General features: G+C 35.1%; 1 protein-coding gene across 1 annotated transcript in view; it reads left to right on the top strand.

Moving 5' to 3' along the window:
* The window catches only part of BTAF1 (B-TFIID TATA-box binding protein associated factor 1), a 44117-nt gene that overhangs the window by 6957 nt on the left and 24412 nt on the right, over positions 1-12748 (top strand). The window contains exons 2-8 of the mRNA XM_027711016.2: positions 1514-1637; positions 2688-2802; positions 5630-5776; positions 9205-9368; positions 9646-9782; positions 10412-10523; positions 11787-11855. Coding sequence (XP_027566817.1) covers positions 1514-1637; positions 2688-2802; positions 5630-5776; positions 9205-9368; positions 9646-9782; positions 10412-10523; positions 11787-11855 — 868 coding nt within the window. The remainder of the gene's footprint in view (positions 1-1513; positions 1638-2687; positions 2803-5629; positions 5777-9204; positions 9369-9645; positions 9783-10411; positions 10524-11786; positions 11856-12748) is intronic.

The raw sequence follows: 12748 nt of genomic DNA, 5'->3' as shown, positions 1-12748 counted from the left end.
GATTAAGAATGAAAGAGGTGAGAACAAGCAAGTTAGAGTAAGGAGTGATGCCTCTGAAAGCTACCATATTTTGTATTGAATAATACTGACTGCTGCAAATCAGGTTGGGCTATTACTGTCAGAAATACTAAAGAAAAAATACTGATAAATAACTAGATACCAGTATGTTTCTCATGACTAGTCCATATGTCAGCAATTTGGAAGAGTGTGAAACTCTTTCCTCCTTAACTGTCTAATCACATAAAATTGCTGGCTTAGATATATTTGGGGTTCAATTTTTGTGACTTTGAAACAATTTACTAACTAGTAAATCATAGCAATTGAAACTATTAATCTGCAGAAATTGAAATGAACTCACCTAGTAGCAGGAAAATAATTATTTCGAAGCTGACAAATATCAGAAATGTGTCTAAAAAACTAAAACCTGAAATGCTTTTGATTTAGAATTTTTTTAAATCTAACAAATATTTAACCTAATACCTCTAATTGTGAGAGTATGAAGAAGGGTTGTTTGGGGTACCAGATGAAACTCATCTAGGTGAGTGTCAATGCTGTGTAAAGTCCAATTTCATATTGTTGCAATGTTTGGAGGAGTATTTCTATTATTAAGGAGCAATTCTGATCGCACTCTGTGGACAGATTCTAGATCCATACTCAGTAATAACTTGTTATTGCCCAGGGAATAAACTCAGCGCTCCTTAGACCTCCAACTGACCCAGTGGTCGTGGAGGAAATAATGAACATTTGTAACTTCAGTCATAGATTTGAATATCTAGATAGTTTTTTACATGGTAACTATGTCAAAACAGAGACTTTTATTTCTCATTCAGTAACTCTAAACAAGAAATAAGCAAACTGTTCTAAAAATAGATGATTGGGGTCTTTCACTAAATACCGAGTTACTGTGAAAACAGATCTGCTGGTTAAATCCCTGTATTTCATGGGAAGGACAGAAGCATCAGATTATTTCGAAGCTGTTAATACAGTAAGGTCGGTTTTATATGTTCCAGGTAATTAGGGAGAAAATAGGTGAAAAATAAAATTTGTTATTGTGGAAAAACAGAGTCTGATGTGATAGATCACAAGTTATGATGTCAAAAAAAGTGATATTGAACAATAGCAGCAGTTGAACCCTCTGCTTTTTCTATCAGACAGAATTTGATGTTGATCACTTACAACATAACAGCATTTATGTTTCAAGATTGAAAATGTTTTGTCACAGAACGAAGACAGGAATAACTAATTTTTTTTCTTATAACTGCAGGTTTTTTAAACTAACATTTCTGACAATTTCTATTAATTTTTTTTTGCTTGCCAAATAAATGTGCTTTTAAAGCAACTGTGCTTACTATTAGAAAAATAGTACATTATTCACCCTGCCAACTGACAGTCTTCAGGCAAACTTCTCTTCTGTTTGAGTTATATAAACTGAAAAATGTGGGGGAATATTAATAGAAATGGGCACTGAACTATGAATAGTGTAACATTTTCAGTTTTTGTCAATCATATTTAGGCTTGATCGTCTCTTTATTTTACTGGACACCGGTACAACACCAGTAACAAGAAAAGCAGCTGCACAGCAACTTGGGGAAGTAGTGAAACTGCATCCTCATGAACTGAATAATCTCTTATCTAAAGTAAGCATCTTTTTTTTTTCCCCCTAGTATTTAATGGTGAGAATAAAACTAGTTTAAAGGAGTGTGGGTTCTGTGGGAAGAAGAAAAAGCATGGTAGTCTTGTGTTCTCCAAAAGTAGGAGACTGAAGAAAACTAGGGGTCTGCTGCTGTTAAACCTGCTGTTTTATCAGCTTTTGAAATTATTACAAAGTGAGGTTTCACTTTGCATTCTGTAATGATATAATTCTGTATATCTGTAATCTGTAAATTCAGATTTTCCTCTATAAAGGAAAGCTCTTCTGCCTTAAAAGATTTCTGCTCTTGCCTTTACAGATTATTACTTGTGTGATAAAGCATTAAAAATATAGAAGGCTGCATGTCTTTGAAAGAGCTGGAAAGTGGAAAGAGATTTCCATTAGTTTGAGACTTCAATCTGACCAAATCCAGTAAAATCACTAAAAATAGTCTGTATCTGACTGCTGGATAAGGCTCAGTGATCTCAGTTCTGTTCTTATTGAACAGGTGCTCTCACCACAATTGATGGTATCAGAGTGGCCAAGTAACTGAGAATATCAAACTACTTTCAGAGAAAGAAATAGTTTTTCCAGATTTGTGACATAGTGATAAATTAGTTTGGAAGAGTGTATATTGCTCCAAGTGACCCATGTTGTCTCTCTTCTTGGGTTAAATGACTTCAAAGTTTTAAGGTCTGTTAATCCCTTTTGAACATTTCCTTTTAGAAAACAATAAAACAAATTGAAATCAGAAAATATATCGAACCTTGTTCACTAACTGGAGGAAACCAAACTTGAGTTTGACTGATGGGAGTAAATATATTTTAAATTCTTAATGTCTGGCTCTGCCAGGAGTTCTGCCAGGAAATGAGCACTATAGAGAAGGCTGCTGGCATTTCTTGGTTTGTTTTCCTGTCCTTTGTTGTTGGTGTTTTGACTGCTGTCTTAATCCATAGCATTAAAAGTAAATGTGTTTTAATAGAGTGTAACAGCTGATGGATTTTATGGAAGTACATTTTAAGCAAATATCTATTTACCTATTAATCTCTCCTTAAAGGTGTTAGTGTATTTAAGAAGTACGAACTGGGATACTCGTATTGCAGCTGGCCAGGCTGTTGAAGCAATAGTGAAAAATGTACCTGAGTGGAATCCAACTCCAAGATCAAAACAAGGTGCTCCTTAAACTAATTACGTGTAACTCGTTGTTTATCTTATGCAAACTGACTGCAATATGAGACTTTTCAATGGAACTGTATCATTCTGGTTTTTTATGAGCATAGACTTTTATATTCATGTAAGTGGGACTGTTAGTAAACCTCTTTGGCTTTAGATGTTCACTTTCAGTTGTACCTGACCTTCGTTTCTTCGAAGATTCCTATACTTGTGCTCTGTACCCTCATAAAGCTTTTATAAACAAAAGGAATAACTAGTAAAATGATGAAATGTTTAACCAATCAACTTTGTCACGATATTTTGCAGGAACTCTTTTCTTTGCTGTACCCTTGCTCAGAGCACCTTTCTGAGGGAGATGAAATGACAGCTTGCTCAATCTTTTTCTGTTTGTACTCACTTTGCATCTGAAATTGTCACGTTAGGGATGTTAGTTTATTTTATTGTCAAGTTATGGACTTACTGTCAGTGATTTTGTCTAAACCTATTGGTACTGGCTATGTTCACAGCTTTGTGGCACAGGTTCCAGAAATTCACTGACTGTTTAAATTAAAGACAGACAAACACACACATACCCCCAAAGCAGCAACAACAGAACTCTTATCTGTTTTGAGGTGATCTTGTATTTGTTTGATTTAGTGCCTCCTGGTTCCGCTGATACAGAATTTGACAAGCAGGTTCTGCATTTGGCTTAATCCACTGTCTTTGTGATTTTTGTAAAGCATCACATTTGCTCTCCTCCAACTTCTCTTCATATTGAAGAGTTGCGGTCTCTTCAGTCTTGCCTCACCAGACAGCTGCTTTGTCTTTTAAATATCTTCTTTTGTCTTTGTGCTGTTTCTTTCTTGTCTTCCTTGAAATGCACAGAACTGCACACAGTCTACCTACATCTCTAGAATACTGATACTTACACACAGTGACAAAATTGTGTGCTTTGTCATGTCTTCAGTGTCCTTCCTGGTGATGCCCAGTACTTAGTTGGCTGTTCTGGCTTTGACTCCTCAGTGAACTGGTGAATACAGAAAACTGTCAAAAGTCCCTACAAAATTTGTATTGCATGTTAACTACCAATTCAGAATTCACTGTTGTGTAGTCATGGTTTAGGTTATTCATTTTGCACCTTATCTAGTTCTTTGTCCATTAGTCTGTTTTGAGAGTTTTCCTTGGATTTCCTAATGCTGTTGTGACTTTGGGCTACCCGAGAGCTTATTGTCATCTCTGTGCTTGGAGAAGAGTTTGTAGTGAATTCTTTCCCATTGCTAAAGAGTGATAGAATTGGTTCTAAAACTGATCCCCAAAGGACTCCAAAGCTGACTTAGATCTTTAACCCCCTTTCAGTTTGTAAAAGGATGTTTTCCCCAGTTCTGTGCTAACTTGGTTCCTTTGGTTTATTTTTCTTCTGTGAAACCTTGCCAAAAGCTTTTAAATGTCCACTGGATGCCCTCTATCTACTTGCTGGAGCTCTTTAAGGACACTGATAATCAAGTTAATAAAAGGTGTTTGAATTTTTTCAGGAGCCATTCTGACTCCCAGTAAATCATATTTTTTCCATATACTTAATAATTTAGTTATAGAAACGTAGAATAGTTTGGATTGGAAAGGATCTTAAAGATCATCTAGTTCCACTCCCTTTACCACAGACAGGGACTTACTATCAACCAAAGATAGAAGTTGACTTCACTTGTCTAGTTCCAAGAATTACTTCTAGCATGTGTTTTGTACGCGGATATTGGGCAACCTGTAAGTCTTAGGGTACAGCACCTCTTTCAAATGTGTTGTCCAATTCTTGCATATCTGCCTGTCAGATGACTGATGAAACTGAAAAGGTAATAATGTGTGTTTGAGAAAAAGGTACCATTTAACAGGGCTGACAGGCTATGCAGGCATTTGTTTCTTTTATTTCAGTTAAACTGTTGGTAGTAGTCAAACACATGTTTCACAGTGTCTGGTTGCATTTAGGTTCTTCAGCTTGCAACAATCACTTCTCTTTTTGTATATGTGTAATGAAGTGTAGGCAATGTTTGTTTTGTGTGATATTTTGTGCACTTTGACTCCTGCTGTAAATGAACAAACTTTCATAAATGAGATGAAACAGAGCAAACTAAATGCTGTAATTCTTGTAGGCAACAACTGTATTTGTACTCTCAGTTGTAATTCAGGATGTGAGTGTGCTGGTTTAAGTGGGAATAGCCAAATCTATTTGGATACTAAGCTACATGTGACTAGGAGCCACAAAACATGCTAATGTTTGCATGTTGAGGAGAGGGAATATTTTGAAAGTGAATTCATAACCAGGAAATAGGAACTCCTTGTGAGGAACTAATATGTTCTGTATCAGTGTTGAACTGCACTGTACTTGAAGTTGGATTTGAGAAGAGCTCATAGTTGTCTTCAGCAGCCTTTGTTAGCTGACTTTTTCCCATACCTGTTAAGACTACTCTCCAGCTTCCCTACCAGGGATGCTTGGCTGTCAGGAGTATGCTGTAGGTGAGGTGCTTGATAGAACTATGTGAGTCATATGCAGTTCAAACTGTAAATTGACTGTATGTGTACAGAGAAGGACTAGTGTTAATGTCAAAGATTTAAAAAAGCTAAATTTATCAAGGGAAAAACTTTTAAATTTTTTTTCTACTCAGTTAGGCACATTGAGTGACCTAAGACAAAGTCTGTCTCTGTGAAAAGCGAGCCTTTGCACTTCATGAATCAAAATGCTGTATGTCTCATTCTTTTGGAGGAGAGAAATTATTTCTTGCTCTTGCTTAATCTTCTGCCAGAATTTTGAACAAAAATTTCATCATATTGTCCTTAATATTTTTATTTTCTACCTAGAGCCAGGCTCAGAAAGTCCTATGGAAGATTCCCCTTCAACAGATCGGTTGCGTTTTGACAGATTTGATATCTGTCGGTTGTTAAAACATGGTGCATCTCTTCTTGGATCTGCTGGTGCAGAATTTGAAGTCCAAGATGATAAATCAGGTATATCTTTATCTTTTACTTGCAGACAAGAGAACTTACTAATTTGCAAAAGTTTGTTGTGGCAGTTTTATGAGTCTAACCATCCATGGATTCTCAGAATGCTAGGAAATAACAAAAGAAAATATTCCTCAACATAAGTGGTTTGCATTACCTTTTTCAAGTTAAACAAGTTTTTTTTTTTTGGGGTGTGTGTGTATTGTCTGTTTGTTTTCTCCCTTAACAGAATTATGATGTGTACAGGGTGAAGAGAGTGGAAACCTGAAAGAGAGCAGAAAAAACAGTATTAAGGCTTCTTTATAGTTACTGTAGATTTCATTAAGAAGGGCAGGAATTATCACCACTTTTTCTTCATTTAAACAGTGTTCTGAAATAGAGAAGTAGAATGCAGCTTATTTAAAAGCTTGAAGGTTTCAAGTATAGAAAGATTGCATGAAAAATACTGTGACAAGACTGTTGAAATTGGAAGGTCAAATACCAGTGCCTGTGTCATGTCTTTTGTTTCAAGTGACTTGTCTAATTTTTATGTAACTTTTTAGTTGAGACTTGGTTTATATCAGTAATGACATTGAATTATTTTAATCTAAGCTACTTCTTTGCTATTACTGTACTTCCCTACTCTAATTCCAGTTCAGTGATGCTATAGATAAGGATCTGACTGCATAGCCCTGATTCTCTTCTTCTCTGTGTATTGAAGGGTTCTGTGCAGTGTACACTGAAGATCAGTAGCTCAGCAAGGAGCAGAACCTATGGCTGCTGAAACTTGAGCAGTGTCCTCTCTCTTAAGCCTGGCTGCTGATTTATTGCTTACCATCTTTTTTGCTAGATTAATAAGGTGTTATACAAGGTTCTTCTCTTCTAATGAAACCCAATACTTTAGTCCATAGAAATCTGATATTTATCCCAGTGTCATATGATTGCACATAAATAACTTTAAGAATGAAAATAAATAAAAATATAATATAACAAAAATAAGAAAATGAAACTAACTTTAGTTGCTACTTTTTTTTTAACTCGCGAGAAAACGCTTTCTCTTCTTTGTTTTGTAGCAGCTTCTCTTTTCAAGTAAGATGATATGAATGGATGTAAAGTAACTTAAATAATCTTTAGAATTAGCAGTCTGGCAATTTTTCCTAAGCTGATTTTATGAAAGGAAAAGTATTTTGTAGAGAATGGAAACTGTTTGTAATTGCCTGTCAGCTAAATTCAATGTAACAAACCTATTGGTGTAGATATAATTAACTATTAATTACTGCTCAACTTGGTGTATACCCCAAAATTGTGCCAATATTGGTCATCTACTTGCAAGTTTATGTGCTAATAGTTGACCAAAAAACCCCACAAGCTAGTCTCCTGACTGGTTCCTATACTGTGCATGTGAAGAGTGAAGTCTGACAGCCCTACAAGTTACAAGTTTTGGTTTACTTGGAGGGTTAATTCTACTCAACTGCTAAAACCTTCTATTTTTTTTTTATGTAGACAGATACAGGTGGTCCTGAAGTCTAGGTGTTTGGTAACTAGTGTTGAAGCTTCACAACATTCTTGAGGTAGCTTCTGTTAGCTTCCAAAATGAAACTTGCTTAACACAGAAGAAGATGGGAGCATAAGCATGATTTTCATAGGGTGCTGAAGCCTGTTTACAATCTTATCCTCAATCTACATTGCCATCAGAAGTGAGCTTGGGCAGAAGGAGACACCTGTGTCTAGTGTATTTTACAGGGAAGAATGTTTCTGCAGAAAATGAGTTCATATTCAACCTCAATACAGGGTATTGGATTAAATATCATTTGAGGGGTTTTATAGGTGGTTATTTCTTAGGTCTGTATTTTCCAACAGAAGATAAAAGTTTAAGAGGAAAAGAAACCTTGAAAATAAACCAAAACCAAACTAATCACCAACCCCAAAAACACAGACTGCCAAAAGTAACAGATCCCACAAGGATGCATGTGCTCAATAAAAAAGTGATAGTTCTTGAATCAGGCTTTGCTTTTATTTTTTTAGTGTGTTAACTTCTTCCTTTCAAAGTGCAATTTCTTGTCCAAGTCAAAACTTGGTTGTTTTTTAGTTTTTGGTGATTTGGGGGGTTTTTTGTTTGTTTGGGGGGTTTTTTGTTTGTTTGGGGGGTTTTTTGTTTGTTTGGGGGGTTTTTTGTTTGTTTGGGGGGTTTTTTGTTTGTTTGGGGGTTTTTTTGTTTGTTTGGGGGTTTTTTTGTTTGTTTGGGGGTTTTTTTGTTTGTTTTTGGGGTTTTTTTTTGTTTTTGGGGTTTTTTTTGTTTGGGGTTTTTTTTTTGGTTTTTGGGGGGTTTTTTTTTGGGGGGTTTTTTTTGGTTTTGGGTTTTTTTTTTTGTTTTGGGTTTTTTTTTGGTTGGGTTTTTTTTTTGGTTTTGGGGTTTTTTTTTGGTTTGGGGGTTTTTTTTTGGTTTGGGTTTTTTTTTTTGTTTGTGGGTTTTTTTTGTTTTGGGTTTTTTTTTTGGTTTTGTGGGTTTTTTTTTTGGTTTTGGGGTTTTTTTTTTTTTGTTTGGGTTTTTTTTTGGTTTTGGGCGTTTTTTTTTTTGTTTGGGTGTTTTTTTTTTTTTGGTGTTTTGGGGTTTTTTTTGGTGTGTTTGGGGGTTTTTTTTGTTTTTTTGGGGTTTTTTTTTGGGGTTTTTGGGTTTTTTTTTGGGTTTTTTGGGGGGTTTTTTTTTGGGTTTTTTGGTTTTTTTTGTTGTTGTGTTTTTTTTTGGTTTTGTTTTTTTTTGGTTTTTTTGGGGTTTTTTTTGTTTGTTTTTGGTTTTTTTGTTTTTTTTTTTTTTTTTTTTTTTTTTTTTTTTTTTTTTTTTTTTTTTTTTTTTTTTTTTTTTTTTTTTTTTTTTTTTTTGTTTTTGGTTTTTTTTTTTTTTGGTTTTGGGGGGTTTTTTTTGGTTTTGTGGGGTTTTTTTTTTGGTTTTGGGGGGTTTTTTTTTTTTGGGTTTTGGTGGGGTTTTTTTTTTTGGTTTTGGGGGGGTTTTGGTTTTTTTTTTTTTTGGTTTTGGGGTTTTTTTTTTTTTGGTTTTGGGGGTTTTTTTTTGGTTTCGTTTTGGGGGTTTTTTTTGGTTTTGGGGGTTTTTTTGGTTTGGGGGTTTTTTTTGCGTTTTGGGGTTTTTTTTGGTTTTGGGGGGTTTTTTTTGGTTGGGGGGTTTTTTTTGGTTTGGGGGTTTTCTGTGGACCAATTATAATTTAATGAATTTCAGGGACGATATTTTCTGCTTGAAAATTGATCAGTTTAAGTAGCAGTATAGTTAGAGTAGCAGGAAAGGTCTTCTGGTATCAGCGTGATGTGTTTTAAGAGACAGTATTAGCCAAGTACAATTTAATTCTGTAAATTTTGGCTTATGTTGTATACATTGAGCTAGTTTTCAGTAATGCATCTGTGTGGAAACCCGACACATCTTTCTCATAAAACCTTTTTCCCAGGTGAAATCGATCCTAAGGAGAGGATAGCGCGCCAGAGGAAACTGCTGCAAAAGAAACTTGGCTTGGATATGGGCGCTGCAATTGGGATGAATACTGAGGATCTGTTCAATGATGAAGATCTGGACTATTCCCCTTCTTCAGTTTTACTAGTAAACAAACAACCTGTAGGTAAAACCTTGGGCTCTTTGACTGCAAGGAATAATACAGTGGGTTGAACTTCTGTGGTTATAATATTTGTATTTTAAATATGGTTGACCTCCAATATGGTATGCTTTGCCCTTCTGAATTCTTATGTCCCATAGTTGCCTGTTAGTATTATTTGATGTCAAACTGCCTCTCAGAGTTTGAAATGGAGGGTTGGGGAAGTTGAGACCAGTGTGGGTTTGAGAATTTTTCAGGACTTTCATTGAAAGAATTGACAATGAATGACTTTTCTTTCAGACTCTTCAGGCTGCTGAGTTAATTGACTCAGAATTTCGAGCTGGTATGAGCAGTAGACAAAAGAATAAAGCCAAAAGAATGGCTAAGCTATTTGCAAAGCAAAGATCCAGAGATGCAGTGGAAGCTAATGAGAAGAGGTATAATAGTGAACTGGTTTGCTTTTGTTTCAGTTAAGCTGGGATTGTGATTTATCTGTTGAGAAACTTCCTACAGTCTTTGCATCTTAATCTTTTATGTGGAAATTGGGCTGATGGTGAAAAGCTTGTGTGCAGTATTTGTTCCATATACTTTAAGGAGCTTCAGAGGCATCTTGAAATAATGGGATGCTACAGTTGAAATTTGTGCTTTGTCCCTGTTATTAAATATGACTTGAGAATAATGCATGAAAGTGGGGGTTTAAGAAGATGTATCTTTAACTTTGTTATCGTTCAACTTTCTGATGTATGCTGTGTTCCTCACTAGTTTATAGTGGCATATTATTGTATCTACTGTGTTTATAAGCAGTGAACAAAATTAATGATCTTATTTAGGAATTGCTGTGTTTCTTGGGAAAATCTGAGAAGGATTGTCAGTTTGGGACAGCATTCTATCTCCTCACTGAATTTTTTTTTCATGTAAACTTACCTATCTTGCGTATTTCAGTGTTAAACCTCTCTGTTTTCTATTCTTGCCACACCTTATTGGATCTGAAGACTTCAATTGTAGAAGTAATTACTTCCCCTAAAGCATACTTCCAGTTCATAAACTTATACTTATTCCTTCTCAGCAATGATAGCACCGATGGGGAACCAGAAGAAAAGAGAAAAAAAGTTGCAAATGTTGTCATCAACCAGCCTGCTACAGACTCAAAAACATTGGTAGAAAATGTTCAAGAAGAGGTATGATGTATTGTTCTGCTGTTAGCAGGAATAACCATTCAGGTTTTTAGCAAAGTAATTTGAAGCAAAATTCCTTTGTAGTCCCAAATCCTTTAGTCATTTTAGCATTAAGAGAAATGGAATTAAGAATGTCATTGCCAGCTTACTTTTGTAGATAATGAATCAAGACAGATTCAAACTGTGTTTACAGCACTGAGGAAGAAAACACATTTAATCCACTGGTAGCAGTTTGTGACCCAAATGAATGTGAGTAGGGTGGCTACAGGTGTCAGACCTGGGTATTAAACTGTAAAACTGTGCTAAACACTTAGATGGTAGGATTACAGTTAGCCACAAATAATTTGATCAAAATGTTCATGTACACTTTATTTAATCTTTGCCTTACTTTAATTAGGCTTAATTTAGAATTAAGTTCTATCTTTAACAGTGGATGATGAAAAACCTGCATTTGCTTCAATAGACTAAAAAGCTGACAATTTAAGAAATGCTAAACCAGAATACAAATGGTTCACAGAAGTTTATTTCAGACTTTATCTAGATTAGTCTGTATTCTCCAAAAATAAGAAATTTCCAGACGTAGTTTTGTAATTACATTTTTATTTGGGAAAAAATGATTGGAAAATTAATTTGAAAGATGAATGATAACTGCAGGCTGAACAGCTGCTGATTGCTGGCTGCCTTTCAGTCGCTTTGTGTATGTGATGATGTGAACTTACTAATGGTAATATAATTTCCTTTCCACAGCCACGGCAGTTTCCTTGTAGGAAATTTTGGGATAGTGGATACGCTTCTGGTTTCCAAAAATGTGGAATGTGTTTTGAATAGGATACTGTTTATTACCAAATTAATTGACCCAATTTCATTATACGGTGTATTTGCAAGATGCGACTTGCCTATTATGTTCTTTAAAGGCAAAGTTTGTAAATTTAAAGGATCACTGGGGAGGATAAGAAACTTTGCTTCATTTTCTGCCTTAGCATGGTTCCTAAAGGGAGAATGAGTTCCAGAACATTAAAATCAATTACCATAGAGGAGAGTTTACACTACTAACAGAAACTGCATAAGCTTTTTAAGAGATCCAGTGCACTTAGCAAAGTCTGAGCTGTGAAAGAAGATTGTTTTTTCAATTCTGTCCAGTAATGAAGAAAAATACTTTAACTTTTGGAGGTTTATATATGCCATTTAAATACATGAAGATCATAAGTGTTCATCTGGTTCCTTTCTCTTTTAATCTCATACTTAAGAATTTTTTTATGCATTTAGGCAAATGAGTGGCCTCTGGAAAGCTTTTGTGAAGAGGTGTGCAATGACCTCTTCAACCCTTCTTGGGAGGTAAGACATACGTGCAGTATCTAAGGTGTAACTATAGATGGAAAAAACAAGCTTCAAGAGAAGTGCAAAAATTGTATGTGTGGAACTTGAGTATTTTGCTAGATATCAAAAACTACATCAACTGTAAATACAGATTACATAGCCAGGACAAATTGGCTTTTAGTGAACTTAAAGGGGAATTGAGAACAGATGTATAATGTATACTTGGGGGAAATGGCAAAGATGTAAAATAGTCACTGTAAGTGAGAATTATGGGAGTACTGAAATTCAAGCAAAATAAAAGCACATAAATCTATGGTCACAAAGATTAAGCAATTAAAAGCGACTTGGATTCATCAAAAGAATAGCATCATGTTTGTCTAATGCTAAGCTAGTACAAAAGGGAGAGAAATCAATCCTTTGGTAACTACAAAAACTATATTTTGTTGCTTAGACCACCTATATTCAAGATTCAAAACTGTTCTGCTCACCCTTTTATTCAGTCTTTATACAATTTTCCACTTTGTTAGAAATTTCAGGCAAAAGTGTGAAGTAGCTGATAACAATCTTACTTCTTGAGCAGAAGATAGAAATAACTGTTCTTACCTAACTTAATTTTCTTAAGTTGATATTCTGAAAAGTTAAATGTTAACAGCAGCTCTAACATCCTTATGTATATCTGTAGCACAGTGTCAGTGATGTCAGTATGGACAGAGTCACCTTGCTCTCAGTCTTGAAAACAGAGATAGATCATATGCAGCCAGCACAATTATTTTAGTCCCAGAAAAAGGATAATTCTATTTGTGTGGCATATTGCTGCATCTGAGCTAATAAGCCTCACCTCATTTGAAAGCAGGCTGTTTTGCAGTTGAAAGCCACATCCAGTTGTCATCTGGAATGCAGACATTCCCATG

The sequence above is a fragment of the Pipra filicauda genome, unplaced genomic scaffold, assembly GCF_003945595.2.
Source record: "Pipra filicauda isolate LSUMZ 115617 unplaced genomic scaffold, ASM394559v2 scaffold15_size4787011_pilon, whole genome shotgun sequence".
NCBI classification, from domain to species: Eukaryota; Metazoa; Chordata; class Aves; order Passeriformes; family Pipridae; genus Pipra; species Pipra filicauda.
The sequence above is the reverse complement of the archived record's forward strand: the minus strand, read 5'-3'. Positions and strand labels throughout refer to the sequence as shown.